Below are 26,435 nucleotides of genomic sequence, written 5' to 3' on the forward strand. Positions count from 1 at the left end.
TGAGGCTGTACTAGACTTGATGTATAAAATATACCAGGAATATTACAAAATCTCAATGTACCATCATCTGCAGATATAAGAACCCCCAGCCAATACATTAATATAAATCGGGACCAGAACCAGTGAAAACCATCAAGCCTCAGCAAAGGTAAATACACAACTGTCTCCTAAAGTTGTAACACCACTTAGAAAGTATAAATTCCCAAGGGGGGAAAAGTACTTGGAAAGAATAAGCTCACCATACAATGTATGTTTTTATTTCCAATAAGGAAAAAAAGCCACCATAAGTGAGATTAAATAGATACAATAAATGACAGAACTGGTACTCTGAAAACATCAGATAATTAAGAAGAAATTAAAAACAGTTTATAGTGTTTAAAGAGATAAAAGGAAGAAATAAAAACCAGAGTTATGGTACATTAAAACAAGGTGACATAAAGAAGATGCCATTGGAAACAAAAAATATGGTGACAATTAGACATGGGAGACAGGAGATGGTATGTGGTCCTTCTGTTATTGCAAACAACATAAAGGCACATTAGGCACCGGGACTGAGGCTATCATCATAATTGTTGGTCAAAGCTACAGAAGAAGCGAGGGTGTCAAGGCTAAGAGCAGTGACACTGGTAAACAGCTTCACCTGCTTGCTGGGGCGGCAGAAGTGAAGGGTGGTGCAGTCCTGTTCCACCAAAGGTGGCAAGAAACCAATAGGATAAGGATAAGCCCATTTATTTCCACAAGTTTCCTCTTACTTGACCCAGTCTTTGCAAAGAATGGGAGGCAGCTATCAGAAGAAAAAACTAAACCCAACAAGTATAGCAGTATTTTTTGGGAACACTTTACTCCAGATTGCTTTACAAGGGAATGCAATAAGTTACTGAAAAAAAATGCTATGCCCACAATATTTCTTTGTACTGAACCACATGACGAGAAGGAAGATCTTCTAGAGCCACAAGAACAGCTTCCCTGCCTCTTTTAAAACCTCCTAATTCCCAGGATAATGTTGCTATTGGATTACTAATGCCTCCTCTTCAGAGCCCTGATAATCTTTCAGTTTTCTGTGATCACAAGTGTATACTGAAGAGGATACATGCGCAAGAGAAAAAGGACTCACTAGCTGGAACACAAGTAAAAAAACTCAGAAAGAAACTCAAGATTGCACAGAAATGAAACAGAAGAACAACAGCTTGAAACAGTAAAGAAGGCTGTACACTTCCATAAAGAGAAAGACATATCTCTTGAAGTGTCAGCATAGAAAAAATGAAATTTGTATTGGTTTTTAAAGGGCAATACCACATAACCTCTTCTAGCATATAAAGGAGTTTCATTTGAAAGAAATAACACTTGATTACCTGTATAAAAACAATTCAGGTTTAAAAAAAAATAAATTAGATATATACTGCAAGACAGTTAATTTTTTGTGATTTGGGGGTTTTTACATTTTAATACTATATTTTATTTTTTAAAATATATGTATTTTTATTGATTTCAGAGAGAAAGAAACATCAATGATGAGAGAATCACTGCTTGGCTGCCTCCTGTACAAACCCTACTGGGGATCAAACCTGCAACCCGAGCATGTGCCCTTCACTGGAATCAAACCCGGGACCCTTCAGTCCACAAGCTGACGCTCTATCAACTGAGCCAAACCCGGTAGGGCTTAACACAATATTTTAAAAGTTATAAACAAACTTAGAACTCCAATGTAAGTTTGTTTCAAAATTGAGGGTTTTTATTTTTTAATTTGAATATTTATAGAAATAATGAAAAAATAACAGGAAAGAGGATGAGAACAATACAGTAAGGATGATTTAAGTTTAAAATTTTAAATTAGCTTAGTATAGCCTTGTCGTGTAATTATTCAACTATTTTTTTTAGATCTAATATCAGTTGACTGACGGTAAAAAGCATAAACATTTTCACACTGCAGAGCATCTAGCAAAATGTGAAGCATATAAATCTTAAAATTTTACATAATAAAGGTAAGATGTTTAGGTATCGTAATATTCATGATGAATTAAAATTTTAGATTCATAATAGGAACATCAGGTACTTTTAAAAATATATATTCAAGACAGATGTTGCAGATGTCCTCTCACAAAGGTGTAAGGTACTTAAGTAAATTAATCCTAAAGCATCTGCCAAAAGGGAAGGGTAGGGAACTGCTAGAAGATACCAGGATAAGAGGCCACAGTTTATAATCCCACACCACCTGGGTAGCATGGGTGAAGAGCTTGGGCTATGCACTCTAGCCAACCTACAAGGCCGCCCCAGCACATTGAGGACCCCTAGTCACCAACAGCTTTCCACCTCGAGTCAGCTACCTGACCAGGACACCTTAGCCCAGGCCCACCCCAGATCCAGCTTGCCACCCCAACAGAAAAAATGTGAAAAGGAAAACTCCAGGACATCTCAGCCCATTCCGTCCCCAAATATTAATAGCCTTCCCATGAAGGTGGCCCCAGGTCATGTTGGCCATGTTCACTCCAGCTCTAGCCAGCTTACCAATGGTTACTTTAAGATAAAAGTAGAAATGATTATTACAACAGCACCATTAGTCCTTTATGTCTAATTTTTCCCACCAATAACTGTCCTTGAGAATGAATTGGTGAGGTGTCATACCTGTTTCTCCAAGACAGACGTCCTTTCTATTTCTGCATGCTTTATCATATTACGCATGTATTCCAATTGTTTTTCTAAAAGATTGCATTTACTTTCTGCAGCTAACAATTGAGATGTCAGCTCTAAAAAGAATATGTAAGAAAAGCAGAAATTAGGTCACTCATAGAACAGTTTTAACAAGCTGTTAAAAGGAATTTAGTCTACTGTGTACATAATAAACATTTCCAGTAGCCCTCTGAGCCTTTCCAGATGATGTAAATTGTACCTTATAAGCTTCTCAAAACGCACCAGAGTATAATGCAATTTTGTAGTGCCTGAAGACAGGCCACCAGAAAATGCTAAAGTGCAATTTTGGAGTAATTTTACATTCTTTACAGTGTTTCATTTCCTTTATAATTAAACAAACCTTGATTGTGTTTTGATTCCTCATTTTTTGAATTCTCCCTTTCTTGTATCTGTTCATCCAATACTTTCTTATATTCAACTGTTTCTCTAGACAAGGTTTTCACACTTTCTTCTGCTTGAATCCTTTCAAGTTCTAAGCGTCGAATCTTATCTTGAAGATTCTTCAGAGCAGAAAATATGGCTGCCAAATACAAATATGAATACCATAAGATAACAATATATATGGAGAAAGTTCACTTAGAAAGAATAATCTTATCTAAATAAAAAATAAAATTGATGGATGGGTCCAGTGGAGGATCACTCTTTGGGAACAATAAAATGTTAATTACCATCATATGAGAATTAAAAAAAAAATCCATTTAAAGATAGCTTTTGAGTTTCTGAAACATGCAAAGTACTCAAATAAAAACCACTTTATCATGGTAAAGATATTTCAGATTTTCAAAATGGTGAAAATATTTAGCTAATCATACCAGTTCACATAACTGTCCTGAAGTACATTAACTATCGCTCTTTTTTGTTTCATTACAAGGATCACAGGCAGAATCCAATCAGAGTTAAAATAGTCAAGCATAAAAAGGACTATTTTTAATGTCTATTTTTTCATTACTTAGGATAAAAATCTAAGCACACTTTCACTGCCTAATCAAAGTTCCTAATTATAAAAGTAATACGTATTCATTGTACAAGGCACAGGAAAATACAACAAAGAAAATAACTGATAACCCTACTACCAAAAGATAATGACTGTCAATTTGTTATTTCTTTCAATTTTTTACTGTATATACTTTTTACTAAAAATTGAGATTAAAATTTATTTTTGTTTTTCACTCTAGCATTAAAATACTGTGAGCTCTCATTCATGCTGTCTTATTATAAACAAATAAAAATTGAAAAACCAAGTTACTGGGTCAAAAAAATTCATATTTTAAAGTTTCCTGAAAAAGTAAAGTACCTTCAAAAAAGGTTGCATCAATTTATACTTTCATCAGAAGCATGTCTTTGCCAACACAGACCATTATTAATTATAATCTCTTTGCCATTGTTTTTTAATTTCTTGATTTCAGGAAGAGAGGAAGAGGGAGGGAAGAACATCAACTTGTTCCACTTATTTATGCATTCATTTGTTGATTCTTGTATGTGCCCTGACCAGAGATAAAACCCAAAACCTTGGTGTATAGGGATGAAACTGTAACCAACCGAGTTACCTGGTCAGGGTCACCTCTGACACTCTGTTTAAAACATGAAACTTCTATTTTATTTTGCACTAGAGGTCCGGTGCATGCCATCAGTGCACTGGGGGTGGTGATGGTGGTGGGGGGGGAATGATGTCCCCTCAGTTTGGCCTGTGCCCTCTCCCAGTCCAGGACTCCTCGGGGGATGTCTGACTGCTGGCAGGCAGACATCCCCCAAGGGGTCCTTAGCGCTACTGCGGAGGTGGGAGAGGCTCCCGCCACTGCCGCTGTGCTCACCAGCCATGATCACAGCCGGCTTCTGGCTAAGCAGCACTCCCCCTATGGGAGTGCACTGACCACCAGGGGGCAGCTCCTGCTCGAGCATGTGCCTCTTGGTGGTCAGTGTGTGTCATAGCGACCGGTTGTTCCGCTGTTCAGCCGATTTGCATATTAGGGTTTTATTATACAGTAGGTCCTTGGGTTACGTCGGAGATCCGTTCCTGCTGCACAACATAATGCGATTTTTGCCGTAAGTCTGAACCCACCTACATAAACACCTACGTGACTCACATGGAGCACATACACAGCAGTAATGAAGTGAAACAGTAAAAATAATTTAAAAGAAAGATAACAATTCCTGACCTTTACTTGTGGTAAATAAGTAATAAAAAACATAAAGCACATATGTACATATGTCAAAATGACGCAACTTTTTTTTTTTTTATAAATAAACTAGAGGCCCAGTGCATGGATTCGTGCACCAGTAGGGTCCCTCAGCATGGCCTGCACCCTCTCACAATCCGGGACCCCTGGAGTATGTAGTAGTGCGGGCAGTGGCAGGCGGGTGGGGAAGAGCCTGGGCTGGGCGCTGTGCCTCTCCCACTCATTCCGGCCCTGCTGTGCCTGCTGCCGTCACCACCACCGCTTGGTAGCACTGCCACAGTTGCGCTGGCCAGCTGTGAGCCTGGCATCTGGTGCCCGGAGTCAGCTGAGCAGCACTCCTGCTGTGGGAGCACACTGACCAGCAGGGGGCAGCTCCTGCATTGAGCATCTGCCCCCTGGGGGTCAGTGCACATCATAGCAAATGGCCAGTTGTCTGGTCGCTTAGGCTTTTATATATATAGATGGGAGGTGGTGATGTAACCACGAAACGACATATGTCGAGTCCAACGTAACCAGAGGACTGTCTGTATAGGATTGCTAGAGGTTTAAATATGTTTATATAATTGGTCAGTTTTCTACTTTTATGAATTTCTTCGCTCATTTTACATAAGACAAAGTCCAACCCTTCATTTTAGTCTTTATTTCTAGTTTTAATGTACTAATGTTTTGATTTTTCATAGTTATATCTAACAATCTTTTCCATCAAGTTCTTTGTTTATATACAAAGAATGTTTTCCTGTAATGAAGATTAAACTTTATATTTTCCTTTATTTCACTTAAGTATAGTAGTTTCACACATTTTTATATTTAATTCTGTAAGTCAAATAAAAGGTATTTTTGTACTAAAAAACTTTAAATGGCAACTTTATCATATATCAAGTTCACAAATACCTATATATACAGATACAATTATTACTTAGACACATGAGCAAGACAACTTCAAGATTCTATTATTCTAATTCCATTAATATTATGCCAATATTTTAATTAACTTTATAAATGTTAATATTTCCAGTCTCCCATCCTATCCAATAAAACCCTAATATGCAAATTGACCGAATGGCAGAACAACCAGTTGCTATGACAAGCACTGACCACCAGGGGGCAGACACTCAACACAGGAGCTGCCCCCCGGTGGTCAGTGTGCTCCCACAGGGGGAGCGCCGCTCAGCCAGAAGTCAGGCTCATGGCTGGCGAGCACAGCAGCAATGGAGGGAGCCTCTCCCACCTCTGCAGCAGTGCTAAGGACCCCTCAAGGGATGTCCGACTGCCGGATTAGGGAGAGGGTCTAAGCCGGCAGTTGGACATCCCCTGAGGGGTACCGGACTGTGAGAGGGCACAAGCTGGGTGAGGGACTCGTGCACTGGGCCTCTAGGAGTATATAAATCTTTAAACCAGGGGTCCTCAAACTTTTTAAACAGGGGGCCAGTTCACTGTCCCTCAGACTGTTGGAGGGCCGGACTATAGTTTAAAAAAAAACTATGAACAAATTCCTATGCACACTGCACATATCTTATTTTGAAGTAAAAAAACAAAACGGGAACAAATACAATATTTGTATTTGCATGTGGCCCGTGGGCCGTAGTTTGAGGACCCCTGCTTTAAACCATTTCAATATTATCCTCACTAATCAGATGCTCAGAATCATTTTGCCTAAATACTGATCTAATGAAACTTCATTTAAACTATACAATAGGTAGGAAGAATTAACATCTTTTAAAAATCGAGCCTGCACTCAAAACAAGGCATACATTTCCATTTATTAACACAAGTCATTCATTTACCAAATGTTTCAGTGCAACATGCCCAAATAGGAGATAATATAGATAGCTTTTCTTCCAGTTATGCATAGGAAGAGTGCAGACATGAGCACACAGACTATGAGAATACCAAAAGAGCTCAATATAAGATTAATATTCAAAGTAATAATTCTCTGATATATCTGGAATAATCAGATAACAAATGCAATAGGAAATTTAATTTAACCAGACAGTTAATAAATGCCTTTAAATATCAAATGAGGTTCATTAACCTATTCTGAACCACATAGGAGTATTTCCTAAAATTTTGTAATACCAAACATTTCTTTTATTCCTTCATTAAATTATACAAATTAGTATACGATTTTGTTAGTATTTTATTTTTACATTTATAGTTATTTTGCAATTGGCTAGAACACTCAATTTTTGTTTTATAACAGAGCAAATGTGGTTATGACAGGGATATGCTGGATTAACAAAGAAGATCTGGGGTGAGTATATGCTTTCTTTTTCTGCATTCTGGAATGGCTTATATATCATGGAGATTTTCTGCTTAAACATTTTGCAAAATTTATTCCCTAAAACTACTTGGGGTTAGAGCTTTACTGAGACTTTGACACCTTAAAAATTTTATTATAATACTCAAATTTATTAATAGAGAACCAAACATTTTAGTCTTATAAACATCTACCACATTGCCCCTATTTCTAATTTTCTACATAATAGATTTATGTACCTTCTTTAGAATCTTTCTTAGAAGTTCCTTCGGATCCTCAGCATTTTTATTTTAATACAAAACACAACACAAGCCAAACATGCGTTCTTTCTCCCACTTTCCTTAGTCTAACAAACCTCAATTAATGCATATTTTTTTCCAGTTTTGAGAAACAACTGACATACATCACTATGTAAGTTTAAGATGTTCAACTTGATGGTTTGATGGGCATGTATTTTGAAATGATTACAATATGTTCATCTAACATCCATTACCTTATATAGATAAAAAAGAAAAAAATTTCTCCTTGTGATGAGAACTCTTAAGATCTACTCTCTTAACAACTTTCCTATATAGTAAGTCCTCACCTAACATCATCAATAGGTTTTACAACTTTAAGGAAAACAATGTATAACAAAACCAATTCTACCATAGACTAATTGATATAAGCAAAAGTTCCTAAGGCATCCATCTATTCAACGTTATAATAAAACTTTGAAACGATATTGAGGACCTGCTGTATACAGCAGTGTTAACTATAGTTAAATTTAGAAAAAAACAGGAATGAGAAGGAAAAATCTGACACCCATATGATAACATCTTGGCACAATAATTAAAAATATTTTGCTGAAATCCTTATGTACTTTTCTATGCTTTCATGTTAGTGGGATTACTCTCGACTATGTCATATCACACTCATATGCATAATCATTCTCTATGTCAATAGATGCATTTCTAGAATTCCATCCTTATACATTTGTGTCTATAAACTTTCTATTTCACTAATATCTAGTTCTGTACCAGTTCCACACTTCCTATCTTTATAGCTCTATAATCTGTTATTAGTTGACAAAGTGAGGCCATCACTTACATAGAGTGAACCCTTCTATTAAAAGAAAAAAATGCAGCTCTCACATATTATTCTTTAAATGCAACTCACAATATTAAGAGTTTCCACTGAGGTAACACTGTACAGCTCTATTTATTCATTCATGTATGCACCTCAGTGAGCAGAGAGACATTCCTAGGTTGATTTTTGAGAGGTGACTTTTCTATCCACAGCCTCTTTCCCAGGCCAGGGGGCTGAGTTGTTCCAGTTCCCTTTCTCCATTACTCTCAGTTTTTCAAAGAAAACATTATTTCAGAAGCTTTAGACCCCTCACATGGGTTTAAAGTTTTGTTCTCCAGTCCCTACCTAGATTTTAAATCCCAACATCTCCTCAATTGTATCCCAATACCTAGGGCTCATATACTAGTAGACTCTTAGTGTCCCCGAGACTATGGCCTTTACTTACCTCCTTACTGCTTATCCTTCAAGTTCATTTTATTTCTGACATCTGGGTATTAGTCATTGCAATTTATTATTATATGAAACTATTTGTGTATCATACTAATCTGACAACAATATTGCCATCCATCCTTTATATTTGTTACCAGGCCTTCTCTTGAAGCCCCAGCTTCGTCCGGAAGGTTGCCCGGTCTATTTAGCATATTATGCGTTTATTATTTTAGATATTTTTATATCTAGATTTTGCCAACTTTCTATTTTTAACTTGTGTCCTTTTATTTCAGTTTTGGCTTAAAAAGCACATACTGACTTTTCTTTTGTCTTTTTTTTTTTAAATCCTCACCTGAGGATATTTTCTCCACTGAGTTCTCAACAGAGTGGAGGGGGGGGGGGGGGAGAGAGAGAGAGAGAGAGAGAGAGAGAGAGAGAGAGAGAGAGAGAGAGAGAGAGAGGAAGGTAGGTCTACATGAGAAAGACACATGCACTGGTTGCCTCCCACAAGTGCTCCCACCTGGTGTGTCCTTGACCAGAAATCTAACCGGGAACCTTGGGTCTGCAGGCTGACTCTCTAACCACTGAGTCAACCAGCCAGGGCTTTTTTGAGTCTTTTAACATAATTCCATTTACCATCATATCTGATGTCATCCTATTCTTTATCATTGTATTTTATGCTTTCTAATTTTGTTTTCTTGACTTTTTATTATATGAAGCACCCTATATAATCCTATATAGTAAAAGGGTAATATGCAAATTGACCCTAACAGTAGAACGACCAGAATGACCGTTTGACCAGTCACTATGAGGCGCACTGGCCACCTCTTGGCCCCTTTCTCTAGCTGACAGGTTCCAATCACCCAATGACAAACGGGGAACCGGGGGTGGGTGGTGGGGGATGTGGGTGGCGCCAGGCCAAGGCCCCCACCCCACCAGTCGCCCCACACATAGAGGGCAACCTGCGGTGGGGGCGGGGCTGGCGAGTGGGCAGAACGGCTGACCTCTCCATTCTCCCCCCCACTCCCTCGGGCCAGCAAGTTCCAATCACCCAATAGTAAACGGGGAACTGGGGGTGGGTGGCAGCCAGCTGCAGGCAGCTGGGGAAGATGGCCCTGAATGCAGGCCAGGCCTAGGGACCATATCCGCGCATTAATTTCATGCGCTGGGCCTCTAGCCCTATCTAATAATAGACAAACATGGTAATTGACCATACCTTTGCTACACCTCCCATTGGCTAATCAGCGTGATATGCAAATTAAGCACCAACAAAGATGGCACCTAATTTGCATACTGCAGGCAGGGCCGGCAGCATGCGAGGCTGCCCGTGGGCCCCAGGCCCCGGATCCATAACCTGTCGAGGGAGCAAAGCGGTGGAGAAGGGAGAGAGCCCAGGTGGCAGAAAAGGGAGGGAGCCGAGAGCTAAGCGGGGAAGGTAGGAAGCAAGGCAGTGGAGAAGGGAGCAAAGCCTGCCTAGGCGGGCTTCGCTCCATTCTCTGCTTCACTCCGTTCTCAGGAAGCCCTATTCTTGCAGGAATAGGCCGGAGGAGGCCCTATTCTTGCAGGAATCTTCCTGCAATGGGCATTTAGTATCTATTATATGAAACATACCATAGTGGTTTGCCTGATTTTGCACATAGCTTTTCCAGGGAATTTGCCTTTATGTCAACAGGGCTTTAACTACAACTTATGTATACACTAGAGGCGTGGGCAGTTGGCTGGCCAGCCCCACCCTCGGGTCAAACTCCCAGTTGAACTTCCGGTCGAAGGGATAATTTGCATATTAGTCTTTTATTATATAGGATTCTTTTAGCGGCCTCTCACAACTCACCAAAGCTAGTGACTCACAGATGACTTACTCAGACATAGGTTCTTTAGGGAATTTTTAGAATTTTGTCCAAAAAGTTAGAACGAGAATTAGTTCAACTTAAAGCTTACTTTGTTAGTAACCATGTTTCCTAACATGTGGAAAAACTGGTCTGTAGCAAGCAGAAAAAAAAAAAAAGACATGGCAGAGACCTTTCTGCAGGCTGATGCTCTATCCACTGAGGCAAACCAGCTAGGGCAATGTAGGCCATCTTTGAGTCCCTGGCTCCTAATGTTCTTAAGTTCACTGTTATATCTGCCTGCCTATTCTTGGTTTTTCAATCCTACCTTGCATGTTTGTAAACCAGAGTCCCCTTTGCCAAAACTAGTTCAGATTGGGAGTTTCTATCACTAATAACATTTTATTAAATGGACTTTGTTTTCTAAAATGTTCTTAAATAAATCTAGTATCATAAAGATACAATATAACTTTATTCTACCAATCCACAATATATATTTTTAAATATATGAATACATACATACATACATAAACACATCTCTAAATACATTTTCTATGACAAAAATGAAATTGTATATAAAATAAAGTTCACATAAGAAATGTAACAAACTTTTATTTTATCCCCTTATTGTCTAATGTTTTCATTGGAGATATCTGGGTCCAAATGATAAAATAATTTGCTTTATAATATTTTCATTTCAAAAGTTGTATTTGTCTTACAAATTTTTAGTTTTATAAATATTTACTTTCATACTAGCATGATGGCTTTCTTAAGTTAAAAATCATTCTAGATGACCAAGTGATTGATCTTAAGCTTTTTCCCCCACTTCAAACCCTTGCTTTTTCTTTCCTTCTACTGCCCTCACTTCTATGAGGTCATGCACAGTTGTGCTATTTATGTTCAAATTACCACATGACCTAGAGAGACCCTGGAGTAAAAAAATACTTTATGTAGAAATGAACATTGAAAGATTAGAAGATTTCTAACTTCATAAATTATGAGAGATACTGTGGAAAATATATTTCTAGAAGAAGAAGCAAACTGGAATATTGAAAAAATCGAAAAAAAAAGTCCTAAAAATACTGTACGTGTTAGATTTATTTTCACAAACAGACTTTTCACAGCAAACACTAGATTTCAATGTAATAGGATAAAAAAAGTTTATTCAGCAGGCCTGAACCTTGGCTAATCTATGGAACTTGGCTTTTGGAGTGTTTCCTATGTTATTAATTGATAAGATGTTTTGTAGGTCTAGGGCACTGAATTCTACTGCATAAGTCTGCCTAGAGTGTTTGTGTAAACAATGTGTTTTATAGTAAATATCACAACTGGCTGAGCAGGCAAAAAGTGCTCCAGACAAAAGCCATAATCTGAGCCTTAAGTGGGCTTTACTGGACAGAAACACAGAATAGATGCTGGAGAGTTCATTGGTGGAGAAAGAAGTGTGCTTCTGTGTGACCTCTATGAGGGAGGACTATGGAAACATCTAGATTTCTTTAGATTACATTGTAATAAACCATAAACATAATTAAAACCACTTGTGAATCTTAAAAGTCATAGTTAATCTCCAAACATATAGGTGTTCCTAAAGTCACAGAGTTTAGAAAATTCACTGATATTTTCAGGTTGCATATTGCAACTAAATTTTAAAAAACTATCATGTGCTAAGTTTTGGTGTAGTATCAAAGAATATCTAAATTGTTGGAAAGGCAATTAAAATATTAATCCTTTTCCAACTACATACCTGTGTAGATTTTTTTCACATACTTCAATCAAAATAACATCACCCCAAATGAAATTTTTAGTAAAAGTATATATGAGAATCAAGCTGTCTTCTATAAGTCATAAATAAGAGACTTACAAATTCTTAAATAAAACAATGTCACTCTTTAGACCAGTGATGGTGAACCTGTGACATGCGAACTCATTTTTTTCGTTGATTTTTCTTTGTTAAATGGCATTTAAATATATAAAATAAATATCAAAAACATAAATCTGTTTTACTATGGTTGCAAATATCAAAAAATTTCTATATGTGACATGGCACCAGAGTTAAGTTATGGTTTTTCAAAATGCTGACGCGCCGAGCTGAAAAGATTCGCCATCACTGCTTTAGACTATTTTTTTAAATCTGGAAAATAGTTATTATTCATCAAAATACTTACGTAAATAATGCAATAGGTTTATTAGGGCTTCTTGAACCAAAAAACTTGAGAATCAATGCTTTAAATGAACAGATGGGCAGTACATTTTTAAAACCTAACACAATAAACACTGAGCTTTCTACAGATCTGACACAAATTTGTAATAGATATGCCAAGATGTTTTCTCTCTCAACTCTGAGGAGGGGTGGGGAGACAGGAGTGACCTGGGACAGTTAAAGAGACCAAACTAGTTGTCATCAAGCCCGCAGTTTATCTGTACTTTCTGTGGTGTACATAGATTGCCCTTTCATTTTCCACATGTGCTATAATGTGTGAAAGGTTAGAAAGCACTGCCTAGAACAGGGGTGGGCAAACTTTTTGACTCGAGGGCCACAATGGGTTCTTAAACTGGACCGGAGGGCCGGAACAAAAGCATGGATGGAGTGTTTGTGTGAACTAATATAAATTCAAAGTAAACATCATTACATAAAAGGATACGGTCTTTTTTTTTTTTTTTTTAGCTTTATTCATTTCAAAGGGGCCGAATCCGGCCCGCGGCTGGCCTAGAAGAACTGCCTTACAGCTAGTTATCTTACTTCAGCTGTCCAATTTATTCTCCATGTCATTGTCATATGAAATGTATTGAACAAGTAACATGAGCAATAGGTTAATATTAAAACTCTTTGGAATGATGTTACAAATTTTTAAACAACTCTAAACACATTAATATATTTTTGAAGGCAGTAATAATTTCCAATTTATTTTCTAACTAAAGTTCAAATGAATGAGAAGTACAAGAAACAGCTTAATTATCTCTTTCTATAGCCATTAGTCAAATTATCCTATCTAATAAAAGAGAAACATGGTAATTGGCATACGACCGCTACCCTTCCCATTGGCTAATCAGCGAGATATGCAAATTAACTGCCAGGCAAGATGGCGGCCGGCAGCCAGGCAGCTTGAAACTAACATGAGGCTTGCTTGCTTCAGTGACGGAGGACTCCAACGTTCCCCGCCTGCCTTGCCGGCCTCTGAGCCTGCAGTTTAAGAAACATTGTAACAAATATAGAAGCTACACAAAACCCCAGAAACCTGCTTTCAGCAAGCCAGGATCTCAGAGCTGGAGTTGATAGAGAGTTTCGATTATAGAACCGAAACAAACCAGATACCTGCTTTCAGGAGCGGAGGCCTAAGAGCTGGAGCCAAGCCTCAGAGCTAAAGCTGGCCCAGAATAAAAAAAAAAGAAAAAAAGGAGCGGTTGGGAGCTTCCGTCACCCGCCAGCCTGAAAACAGCCCTCAGCCCCTCACCCAGACTGGCCAGGCACCCCAGTGGGGACCCCCACCCTTAAGGGTGTGTGACCAGCTGCAAACAGCCATCATCCCCTCAACCAGGCTGGCCAGGCACCCCAGTGGGGACCCCCACTCTGAAGGGTATGTGACCAGCTGCAAACAGCCCTTAGCCCGTCACCCAGGCTGGCCAGGCATCCCAGTGGGGACCCCCACCCTGATCCAGGACACCCTTCAGGGCAAACCAGCCGGCCCCCACCCGTGCACCAGGCCTCTATCCTATATAGTAAAAGGGTAATATGCCTCCCAGCACCGGGATCAGCGGAACCGCGAGGCCTCCCGGCACCGGGATCAGCGTGACAGGGGGTAGCGTCCAAACCCCCTGATCGCCCTGTGGCTCTGTGTGTGACAGGGGGTGGGGCCACAACCTCCCTATCCGCCCTGCTCTGTTCGTGACAGGGGAAGGCGCCCCAACCTCCTGATCAGCCCTGCTCTGTGCCTGATATGGGGGAGCTCCCCAAACCCCTGATCACCCTGCAGCTCTGTATGTGACAGGGTGCGGCACCCCAACCTCCCCCCGGGCCCTGCTCTGTGTGTGACGGGGTAGAGCCCCCCCACGGGCCCTGCTCTGTGTGTGATGGGGTAGACCCATAACCTCCCCATCGGCCGTGCCTTGAGTGTGACAGTGGCGGCACCCCAACCCCCCCACCCCCCAAGGGCCCTACTGTGTGTGTGATGGGGTAGAGCCATAACCTCCCCATCGGCCCTGCCCTGAGTGTGACAGTGGCAGCACCCCAACCCCCTGATCGGCCCTGCTCTGTGGGTGATAGAGGGCGGCGCCCCAACCCCCTGATCCGCCCTGCTCTGTGTGTGACAGGGGGCGGTGCCCCAACTCCCCTATCGCCCCTACTCTGTGAGTGACAGGGGGGAGCTCCCCAACCCCCTGATCGACCCTGCTCTGTGCATGACAGGGTATGGGGCCCTAATCCCCCTGATGGGCCCTGCTCTGTGCATGACAGGGGGCAGCGCCCCAACTCCCTTATCGGCCCTGCTCTGTGCGTGACAGGGGGTGGCGCCACAACTTCCCTATCGACCCTGCCTTGAGTGTGACAGGGGGCAGTGCCCCAACCCCCCAATCAGCCCTACCCTGAGCATGCCTGAGGGTGGCATCGCAACCTCCCAATCCTCCCTGCTCTGTGCATGACAGGAGGTGGCGCCCCAACTCCCCAATCAGCCCTGCTCTGAGCCCGACCAGGGGCTGCACCTAGGGATTGGGCCTGCCCTCTGCCACCCGGGAGCAGGCCTAAGCCAGCAGGTCGTTATCTCCCAAGGGGTCCCAGACTGCGAGAGGGCACAAGCCGGGCTGAGGGACCCCCTTTTCCCCCCGAGTGCACAAGTTTTTGTGCACCAGGCCTCTAGTCTATATATATAAAAGCCTAAGCAACCATTACAACTGGTTGACTGGTCGCTGTGATGCGCACTGACCAGGGGGCAGATGCTCAACGCAGGAGCTTCCCCTGGTAGTCAGTGTGCTCCCACAGCCAACCTCCCACTGCCAGCCAACCTCCCGCGCTCCCTCCCTTGGCCAGCCGGCCAGATCGCCAGACAGGCTGAGGAACCCCACGCGTGCGTGAATTCGTGCACCGGGCCTCTAGTATTTTCATGTTCTGTAATTTGCCGGGAGCCGGTCCATCCTTGCTGTTTCAAAGGACCTGGCATATATGGCATACTGTTCTTAATATGTTTGCTCACCTTCTTGGTGCTGTGTTTTAACCAAGGTCACCTCTCTGAGAAAGGTTGAATCCCCAGGTAGGGATTTTCCCCTGAAGTTAGGGAGGGAATAAAACCTCTTAACTAAGTGCCAGGCGGGTAATTAATCATTTTAACTACGAACAATCATGCTTAAGCTACATAATCTTTACTCCCTGGAATGGAGATAAGAAACGCCCTAACCTTTGGAATAGAGATTGATAGGATTGGAATCAACTGGTATAAATACAGATGCAAGGAGACAGCAAGACACAGAACTCAGAAGACAGAACCTACACACAGAACCTATACAGAACCTGGCTGGAGATCCTAACCAGAACTTTGCTGGAGATCCTGACCAGAACTTGGCTAGAGAACCTCGCTATGATGATAATCTGAACGCCCTCTCCGTGTCATTCCTTCTTCACTGACTCCGTCCACACCTTTGGGGACCCCTGGACCTGCTGGGGTTGGACCCCAGCAGTAATTATCAGATAGGAGTGTAAAATTTTTATCAATGAAAATATATTAAAACATAACTAAAGAATTACAAAGCTTTCCCCAGCTAAAGTATTAGTGAGAAAAAAGCTTATTAATATGCAAAAAAAGAGTTTATTATAAGAGAGTTCTATTCAAAATAAGACATCATTCAATAAATATTTGAGGGTACACTAAACAAATGAGGGGAAAAGTGGAAAGGGATAAAGGTTTTGATACTTAGTTAAACGTCTTTGAGATGTTTCTTCATCTGTCCATTTTGAATATACCTATCTTATACTATTTTCCAATTGTGATTAAATCAAATGTATTTGCTTTACCTGGAATGCTACTGCATTTCATTCTTTAAAAAAAAAAAGTTGTGTTTAATTTTTTAACACAATCACTAGTACTGTGGCAATTTTATTTACCAACAATTCTCTAGATTAGTGGTTCTCAACCTTCTGGCCCTTTAAATACAGTTCCTCATGTTGTGACCCAACCATAAAATTATTTTCGTTGCTACTTCATAACTGTAATGCTGCTACTGTTATGAATCATTATGTAAATATCTGATATGCAGGATGGTATTAGGCGACCCCTGTGAAAGGGTCATTCGACTTCCAAAGGGGTCGCAACCCACAGATTGAGAACCGCTGCTCTAGATAAAAGAAGTGTTAGATTTGCCACTTATAGGTTAAATAGGCATTTGTAAATTAAAGTTTGCAACTTTTTTGTTTCAAGAGGGAAATGCACTGCAAATCTCTTAAAAGATTAATCTCAGAAAGACAGTTTTGTAAACCGTGAGGTGACGGTATAGTAAAGTATCAGGTAGATAATAATATCCAAGTATAGTCTCCAATGTAAATCTTGGGACCTCAAAGGTGTTTGCTAAAATAAATTTAACCTGGTGTCTGATATCTGTTAACACATTGCGGGTAGTTTTTATCGCGCGCTAACAGGTGGCGCGGGCCATTTTTGCTAATTTTTTGCGCAAATGGCAACGTTCAGTAAAATTACGATAACTTTAGTTTACGTATTTATACGTTACCCGCATTCTACCGCTAGCCTATAAAAAAACATATTAATACGTGTCCCGCGCTCAACTACTACAGTCAATGTAAAATGTATAAATACATTTCCCTCATACAATGTGTTAAGAATTTCAAAATTCAATATTCAATTTCCTAATCAGAACCTTATTTATAAGATGCTGTTTCTCAAAGATGATGATGACAAAGAACATGCTACTTTAATTGTTAATAAAACAACTGCTAAAGTGCTATTTATCAGAATACAGTAAAGACTGGCAATTCTGAAAAATAACAAAAACTACATGACATTCAAACAATTTAACATAGGTTAAAAAAGTAAAAAACAAATAACTAAGTTCACAGTGGAATAAAAAGTTTCGTTTTAGTAATAATTTCTTCTTAAAAACAAAAACAAAACAAAAAAACCCATATAAAAAAACCCCAAGCACTAGAGTTCCAGCAGAACAAAAAGTTTAAGAGTTAGATATTATTCCTTGTGTTACAATATACCTAGTTCTGATTTTTACATCTATGTAATGGAACTTTTTCAAAAGTTCAGAGAAAAGTGAATTACTGCTGGATAAAATATTAAAAATGATGATGTTTGACAAGAAACAAACTAAAAAAGACATTATATTTTGAGGAGGTTAAAACAGGAAGGGGGGGAAATATTCTCTCCTCTAAATTTAAAATAAAAGACACAATTAAGAATTTTTAAACATCAACTAAACTCACACATACACACACACACAAAAACCCACATCTGTTTTGCTAGGCTCTATTACCTCTGCTGTTGCTTTCTGGATAGGCAAGTGTAGGCTTATTTGGGGAGCGTCGTAGATCACTATTAAGGAAAGGCTTATCTGGTGGATATACTACATATGAAGATGTGGAATGGCGAAGCATACTTCCATTAGACCTTGATGGTTCAGCTAAGACGTTCTGAAAGATAAAATTACAGAAATTACCTTTCAAATTTTAAACGCAAATGGCATATATGTATGTGTACACACACACACACTCACCCATGAATGTTCGTGACTGAGAACTGGACTGTGTATATGTTCCAATCATAGCGACAACAGAAACAACAGAGTCCACTCATCATATGTGACAGAATCCAATCATCACTTTAAAAAAGGTGTGGGGAACCTTTTTTCTGCCAAGCACCATTTGGACATTTATAACATCATTTGTGGGCCATACAAATAGCCTGCTATATTTGGTCAAACATTTAACTAACTCGCCCCTAATGCCTTGGCAGGGCCAGACCAAATTATTTCATGGCCTTATATGGCCCGCAGGCCGGATGTTCCCCATGTCTGCTTGAAAATAATAAAACTTTTAAAGAGTTTCAAATTTGTGTGAGTATAGCCATATGCCAGACACTATAAAAAGGAAATAATGTTAGCCATGGCTGGGTAGCTCAGTTGGTTAGAGTGTGTACCTCACACACCAAGGTTGTGGCTTTGATCCTCAGTAAGGGCACATACAAGAATCAACCAATGAGTGCATAAATAAGAAATAATGTTCACACTACTTGAATACAAACACTGCATAGAAATACTTTAATATTATACTCACAATTAGTTTTATTTTAAAAGTATTTACTGTAAAATACATATTCAGAAAAATATTGTATTTTTACAGTATCAGAAACTGACACAAAATGATTGCATTAATCTATCCCCAGTCAACTAAATACTTCATGAATATTTGTCAAATGTGCAGCCAATTCATTTTGAATGCCAAGGTTTAATCAATGTGGGGTACATAAGAAAATAAGGCATAGTCCTTGCCTTAAAAACTTTATATTTAGTTATGGGGGGAAAGGGGACACCAAGAAAACATTAAAGCTTATCAAAGTGTATTTCCACACACACACACACCTTCTGTCATAAATGGGATTCTGTTCCACATGATAATTTTCAGTGCAGGAGATAATAAATGTGGAGTTTTGTGTTATAGGTGACTTCCTGTTAGTACAAGAGACCTAGAGTGGGGGACGTAATGGAGAAACTAAAATCTAAAGGGGAAGGAAGATATGACTGCTAGCTGCTCAAAATTCTCAACATTCATTTTTCTTATTCAAGAAGCCACAGTAATGTAGGCTTTCGACTCCTACTATTGGAGAACTACAACTATTTATACAGCACCAGAAAAATCTGTTTCCAGAAAAGGACAAAGAAATATAAATATTTACAATAACAGTAAAAACATCTCTTGGTACAAACAACGGCCATCAAAATAACCACATTGGATCTAAATCTTATTAAAAACTAAAGACTATTTCTTTTTTAAAAACCAGGCAATTTTTCAGTTGATTTAAGAAAGTCAACTCAAAACACACGATATGGCTATGAAAACTAAAGGAAAAGGGAAAGAACTTGGAAGGGGTAAGAATAAGTCTAAAAAGTGGTAAATCAATGGTAGGTCTATTGTAAAAAAGTATGTTCACATGAAACAAGGACCGAGAGTTACATTTTTCAAGCTTTTTGGCAATCTGGCATCAGGTTTGGCAGGTAGCAAAGCCTAATATGCAAGTCAACCGAATGGCAGAACAACTGGTCACTATGGACCACCAGGGGGCAGATGCTTAATGCAGGAGCTGCCCCCAGTCTGCAGGGGGTGTCAGCAGTGCCCTCCCCTCCCGATCGCCCTGCCAGTCGCCCCACAGATCGGCCCTGATTGCCCGCCAGGCCTAGGGACCCTAATCATGTACGAATTTCGTGCATCGGGCTTCTAGTAACATATAATACTGCCAAAGCTTCTGCAAAGCACCATAAATATAGCTTAATTTTAAATACGACTCTTCACAGAAAACTTCATACAAACTACTAAATCCTATCACGTAGTAACAATGGTTAGGAAATATTCCTTATATTAACAGGACTGTGCCTAAATAATTTAGCAAAGAAAACAAACAAACCTCATTAAAATCACTGCCTGCAAGCTCTTATAAAATAGTTTAAGATTGTCCAAAAAAATTTGCCACATATATGTCATCGAAATACTGCTTGGGTTGGATTAGCAAACTATGCAGTGTCTTTATATAAAAATGCAAGTTATAATAAGATGGGTTCCCCCACACCCTGACATTTGAGAAAAGCAATTCTAAATGTACTCCATATTCTAAGTCACTTTGAATGCCAAGGTTTAATCAATGAAATTCAAATGTCCTCATTACTGCCAGCAGTCTGAAGCAAAGAATAGGAAGACAAAATAAAATGGCTTTGCAAAAATTATTTACAATACAGTTTTTAAATAAAATTAAAATAAGACATGCAAAACGAACATATACTCTTAATCATATGCACAGAAATGTGTCTACTAAAAACAGTAAGGGACAAAATGTGATATATACATAAGTATTATTCAGCTTTTAAAAGGAGGGAATCCCATCACATGCTACATAATAGATGATCCTTAAGGACATTATGATTAGTCAGTTACAAAAAGACAAATATTTTATGATTCCACTTAATAGTACATGAGGTATCTAGATAGTCAAATTCATAGAAAAAGAAAGTAGAATCTTGGTTACCAGGGGCTGAGGGGAGGTTGCAAATGGGAGTTGATGAATGGATATAGAGCTTCAACTTTAAAAGATGACAAAATTCTGGAGATTTGATTCACAATAATGTGAATATATTTAACACTATTGTACCCTTAGCCCAACTGGCATGGCTCAGTGGTTAAGCGTTGACCTATGAACCAGGAGGTCACAGTTCAATTCCCGGTCAGGGCACATGCCTGGATTTCAGGCTCAATCCCGGGGCGGGGGGGGGGGGGGGGACAGGGACCTGGAGGCAGCAAATCAATGATTCTCTCTGAGCACTGATGTTTTTATCTCCTCTCCCTCTTCCAAATCAATAAAAATATATTTGAAAAAATAAGCCATACACTTAAAAATGGTTAAGATGGTAAAGTTTAGGTAAACACTTAAGACAAATAACAAGAATTGTAAGGAGTTATACACTTCAGGGATTAGAAAAGTATTTTTTTTAAGAGTTGGAAACGCCATAGAAATTATCCTATCCTATCTAATAAAAGAGAAACATGGTAATTAGCCATACCTCCACTACCCTTCCCATTGGCTAATCAGCAAGATATGCAAATTAACTGCCAGCCAAGATGGCGGCTGGCTGCCAGGCAGCTTGAAGCGAACATGAGGCTTGCTTGCTTCAGTGACGGAGGACTCCAACATTCCCCGTTCCCCGCCTGCCGGCCTCTGAGCTTGCAGTTTGAAACATTGTTACAAATATAGAAGTTAAACAAAACCCCAGCCGGGATCTCAGAGCTGGAGTTGAAACAGTGTTTCGATTATAGAACCCAAACAAACCAAATACCTGCTTTCAGCAGCGGAGGCCTTAGAGCTGGAGCCAAGCCTCAGAGCTAAAGCTGGCCCAGAATAAAAAAGAAAAAAAGAAAAAAAGGAGCGGTTGGGAGCTTCAGTCACCTGCCAGCCTGAAAACAGCCCTCGGCCCCTCACCCAGACTGGCCAGGCACCCCAGTTGGGACCCCCACCCTTAAGGGTGTGTGACCAGCTGCAAACAGCCATCATCCCGTCATCCAGGCTGGCCAGGCACCCCAGTGGGGACCCCCACCCTGATCCAGGACACCCTTCAGGGCAAACCAGCCGGCCCCCACCTGTGCACCAGGCCTCTATCCTATATAGTAAAAGGGTAATATGCCTCCCGGCACCGGGATCAGCGTGACAGGGGGCAGCACCCAAACCCCCTGATCGCCCTGCGGCTCTGTGTGTGACAGGGGGCGGGGCCACAACCTCCCTATCTGCCCTGCTCTGTTCGGGACAGGGGAAAGTGCCCCAACCCCCTGATCAGCCCTGCTCTGTGCCTGATGGGGGGGGGCTCCCCAACCCCCTGATCGCCCAGTGGCTCTGTGTGTGACAGGGTGCGGTGCCCAACACCCCCTCCCCCAAAGGGCCCTGCTCTGTGATGGGGTAGAGCCATAACCTCCCCATCGGCCCTGCCCTGAGTGTGACAGTGGCAGCGCCCCAACCCCCTGATCAGCCCTGCTCTGTGGGTGATAGAGGGCGGCGCCCCAACTGCCCCCCACGGGCCCTTCTCTGTGTGTGATGGGGTAGAGCCATAACCTCCCCATCAGCCCTGCCTTGAGTGTGACAGGGTATGGCGCCCCAACCCCCTGATCCGCCCTGCTCTGTGTGTGACAGGGGGCGGTGCCCCAACTCCCCTATCGGCCCTACTCTGTGCGTAACAGGGGGGAGCTCCCCAACCCCGTTGGGCCCTGCTCTGTGAGTGACAGGGGACAGTGCCCCAACCCCGATTGGCACTGCTCTGTGCGTGACAGGGGGTGGCGCCACAACCTTCCCATCGACCTTGCCTTGAGTGTTCAGGGGGCGGTGCCCCAACCCCCCAATCGGCCCTACCCTGAGCGTGCCTGAGGGTGGCATCGCAACCTCCCGATCCGCCCTTGTCTGTGCATGACAGGAGGCGGCACCCCAACTCCCCAATCAGCCCTGCTCTGAGCCCGACCAGGGGCTGCACCTAGGGATTGGGCCTGCCCTCTGCCACCCGGGAGCAGGCCTAAGCCAGCAGGTCGTTATCTCCCGAGGGGTCCCAGACTGCGAGAGGGCACAGGCCGGGCTGAGGGACCTGTCCCCCCCACCCCCCCCCCGAGTGCACAAATTTTTGTGCATCGGGCCTCTAGTCTATATATATAAAAGCCTAATATGCAAAGTGTCCTCTCAGGAGTTTGATAGACCAGGAGTTCAATCGCTCGCTATGACGTGTGCTGACCACCAGGGAGCAGCTGCTCGGGACTCTACCTGTGCACGAATTTCATGCACTGGGCCTCTAGTCTAGTATAATCCTATTTTACAAAAAAAGAAAAAAGGAGGTTCAAAAAGTTGACTTACCTATTACCTTTCCCTATTATCTCCCCCCACTCCCGCCACAACCTCACTCCCTGCAGAATCAGGGCAATCACATTCTATGTGATTAACTGAACAAGGAACTAGTTCTCAAGAGAACTGGCCAACCTACCTACACTGCTCTTACTCTGCCCCCCTCTCCTGAAACAAGGAGTGAGCTTTGTGTAACTAACCTACTGAAAGTCTTGTCTCCTATAAAACCCCTCTCCTCCCTTCTGATGCCATCTAATTCTCCCTCCCTACCAGATCTTTCACATTGCTATTAAGGACAAAACTTGGGGGGGGGGGGGGGATTACAAATTTTTCTGAATTTTAGGACTCCCAGCTTCTGCTTCATTTCTCAGCTTTAATAAAAAAGTCCCTCACAATATCTACAAGTGCTGTTACCTCTTAATCACCTCTCCCAGTCTTCATCAATTCAGAGAAGCCGCTCTCAAGTTCACCAATGACTTTTACACTGCTGAATTCAGTGACCTCCCAGAAGCATGTGATAGACCACTTTACTGTTTTTAGTGGATGGAACACCACACTCTTTGGTTTTCCTCCTAACACAGGCTCCTCAGTCAGAATCTCCTTGGCTCTTTTTTTTTCTGTAAATGCTGGCATTCCCCAAAGCTTAGTATTCCCACCTCTTCTTATTTTCACCTACATGGATTCCTCTGATGATCTCACCTACTCTCAGGGCTTTGAAAAGCCTCTCTGCTAAAAACTTTCAAGTTTAAACACAGAATACAGAGTTCTCCCTCTTAAACTCTATATTCAAACCAACCTTCCCACTCATCGCCACTGGGATGTCAATATGGGCTTCCCAAGTTAACATGTCTATTATCAAATTATTGAATCTTATCCCAAAACTTGCTCCTCTCTCAGCATAGCACAATAAGTGGCACCACCATATACACAACTGCTCAGGCCAAAATCCTTGGATGGAGTCATTTCTCATATATCGCACATCTAATCTTTGTTGGAGCTCTGTCAAAATATATCAATAAACTCCCCCAACTTCTCATCAATTCCACTACTAATGCTATGGTTGACACTACTGTGATCTTTCGTCTGAACTAACAGAATAGCCTCTTAACCATTCTTGCCCACATCCCCTTAGTCCAGTGGTCGCCAACCTTTCGGACCTCATGGACCGCCAGTGGTCTGTGGATCACCGGTTGGTGACCGCTGCCTTAGTCTCCTCTCCAAATAGTCCTTATGATTCTTTTTAAGAAGTAAATTAATTCAAATAATATTCCTAATCCAAACCCTCCAATGGCTTTCCATCACTAAAAAAAAACCCAAAAATCTTATGGCTTAGAAGGCCTCACATAATCTGACCCAGGCTAACCCTGATCTCATTCCCCACCTCTCTCTCCTTACCACCAGCACCATTTCCCAGCCATACTAACTAACTTGGATTTCTGAAATACACAGTACCCTGCATTTTCATTTGCTAAGTTTACTCTGCCTGGAAAGCCCCTTCCTCACACCATGGAGTAATCTGCCCAAAGTCTGTCAGTGCAACTTTCCCTGACTGCCCTATCTAAAGTAGTAAGTGCCCTTCTGTCACTCAATCTCCTCACTCTGAAAAAAAAAAAATTATCCTACCTGACATACATATATTATCTATACTAGATGCCAGTTGCAGGAAGATTCCTGCAAGAATAGGGCTTCCTGTGGCCAAAGCAAAGCAGAGAAGGGAGTGAAACCCGCCGAGGCAGGCTTCCCTCCCGTCCCCGCCGCCCCGCTCGCTTCTCTGAAGCTTCGCTACCTTCTGCAGCGCTTGGCTTCCTTCTACATTGTCTTCAGTCGTTGCTCCGCGCCTGTGTATGCAAATTAACCACCATCTTTGTTGGGTTGATTTGCATACTCATCTGATTGGCTGGTGGGCATAGCAGAGTGACACCAATTTGCATGTTTTTCTTTTATTAGTGTAGATGCCCTGTGGAATAAAAAATATACTTGGTGTCTGTCCCTGTCTCCTGACATTCAAAAACTTGAAATTTCTTAAGTGATAGCAGTGTCTTTGTTATGCTAATAGTGGGGCACCCTAGGTAACTTTAGGAAGAGAGCTGGTAGCCTGAAAAACCAACCAGGTGATTAAAGCGTTAGACATTTTAGCCCCACACCCAGACCTCAGAAGAGAGAGGAACTGGACATTGAGTTCAGTCACCAATGGCCAATGATTTCATCAATCATGCCTCCATAATGAAACCTCCAAAAAACTCTTGCAGTTAATTTCTGGGAGCGTCCGTATTGGTCATGAAATCCTCTTTACATCTTGCCCTAGGTGTCTCAGCCATTTGCCTGTTTCTCAGTACTATCTTTTACTAAAAAGCTGTAAGTATACCTTTAGTGCTTTCCTGAGTTCTGAGAGTCATTCTGGAGAATTATTAAATGTAACTCCTTAATTTGCAGTTGGCTGGGCAGTTTGCATTGGGAACATCTGGGACTTAGAGCTAACAACTGAAGTGGGAGCAATTTTGTAGCACCTAATCCCTATAGGGTCTGCACTATATCCAGGAAGTTAGTTCCAGAAGTGAATTGAATTGTTGGGCACCCAGTTGGCAAAGAACTGATGTAGTAAAAGCTGTCATCATCAATAGAGTTTAAGTTCTAATAAAGACATTCGATACATCTGCTGAATAAATGTTAATAAATTAGTTACACAATTCCCCTGCAAAACAGGGGGAAAAAAACACCTGTTTATGAAACTGAATTATTCTATTCAATAAAGTTGCTATAACCCATTGAAAGACAATAAAAGCTTTTGATTTCATTTATATCAAAAAACAAATAGCACAAATGTCATAAGAAGTAGGGGTAATAGCAAACTTTGCAACTGCTATCCTTAGAAATGTCCACTTACAAGGTTGGTTCTTACCTAGTTATCTAGGGAAGTTTAATTTGGGGAAGGTTCCAACTATTGTCAGCATGAGTGTTATGGGTTCCCAAGACCAGCCCCAGGTTCAATAACTTGCTGGAAGGATTAACAGTATTCAGCAGAGAGTTATACTCATGGTTGAGGTTATTATAGCAAAAGGATACAGAGTAAAATCAGCAAAGGGGAAAGATACATGGGGTGAAGACCTTAGAAAATCAGGTGCAAGCTTTCAAAGTTTCTCTACAGAATGTGCTTAATTCCTCCACCAACTAATAACAACTTAGGTGAAGTGTTGTCTACCAAGAAAGCTCACGTTACACTGAGTGCCATGTTTTTATTGGGGGCTAGTCACATTCCTGACTTCCATAAAAAAAAAAAAAACAGGTGTTCAGCATAAACCAAATTGTTTGTACAAACAATTCAGGCACAGTGAGGCACTCATCATTTAGGCTGAAGTTTCCTATCTGTGTAGGAAATTGTTTACTATTCAGTTCATAGGTGTCAACCAAGAGC

General features: G+C 41.2%; 1 protein-coding gene and 1 pseudogene across 4 annotated transcripts in view; one reads left to right on the forward strand and one right to left on the reverse strand.

Moving 5' to 3' along the window:
* The window catches only part of CEP57 (centrosomal protein 57), a 58,330-nt gene that overhangs the window by 25,498 nt on the left and 6,397 nt on the right, over window positions 1-26,435 (reverse strand). For all 4 annotated transcript variants that reach the window (XM_036324631.1, XM_036324632.1, XM_036324630.1 and 1 more), the window contains exons 2-4: window positions 17,922-18,078; window positions 3,029-3,208; window positions 2,623-2,744 (exon numbers count right to left, since the gene is read on the reverse strand). In XM_036324631.1, coding sequence (XP_036180524.1) covers window positions 2,623-2,744; window positions 3,029-3,208; window positions 17,922-18,078 — 459 coding nt within the window. The remainder of the gene's footprint in view (window positions 1-2,622; window positions 2,745-3,028; window positions 3,209-17,921; window positions 18,079-26,435) is intronic.
* On the forward strand, window positions 481-1,425 carry LOC118664076 (annotated as a pseudogene).

This window comes from Myotis myotis, unplaced genomic scaffold (genome assembly GCF_014108235.1).
Source record: "Myotis myotis isolate mMyoMyo1 unplaced genomic scaffold, mMyoMyo1.p scaffold_m19_p_10, whole genome shotgun sequence".
NCBI lineage: Eukaryota > Metazoa > Chordata > Mammalia > Chiroptera > Vespertilionidae > Myotis > Myotis myotis.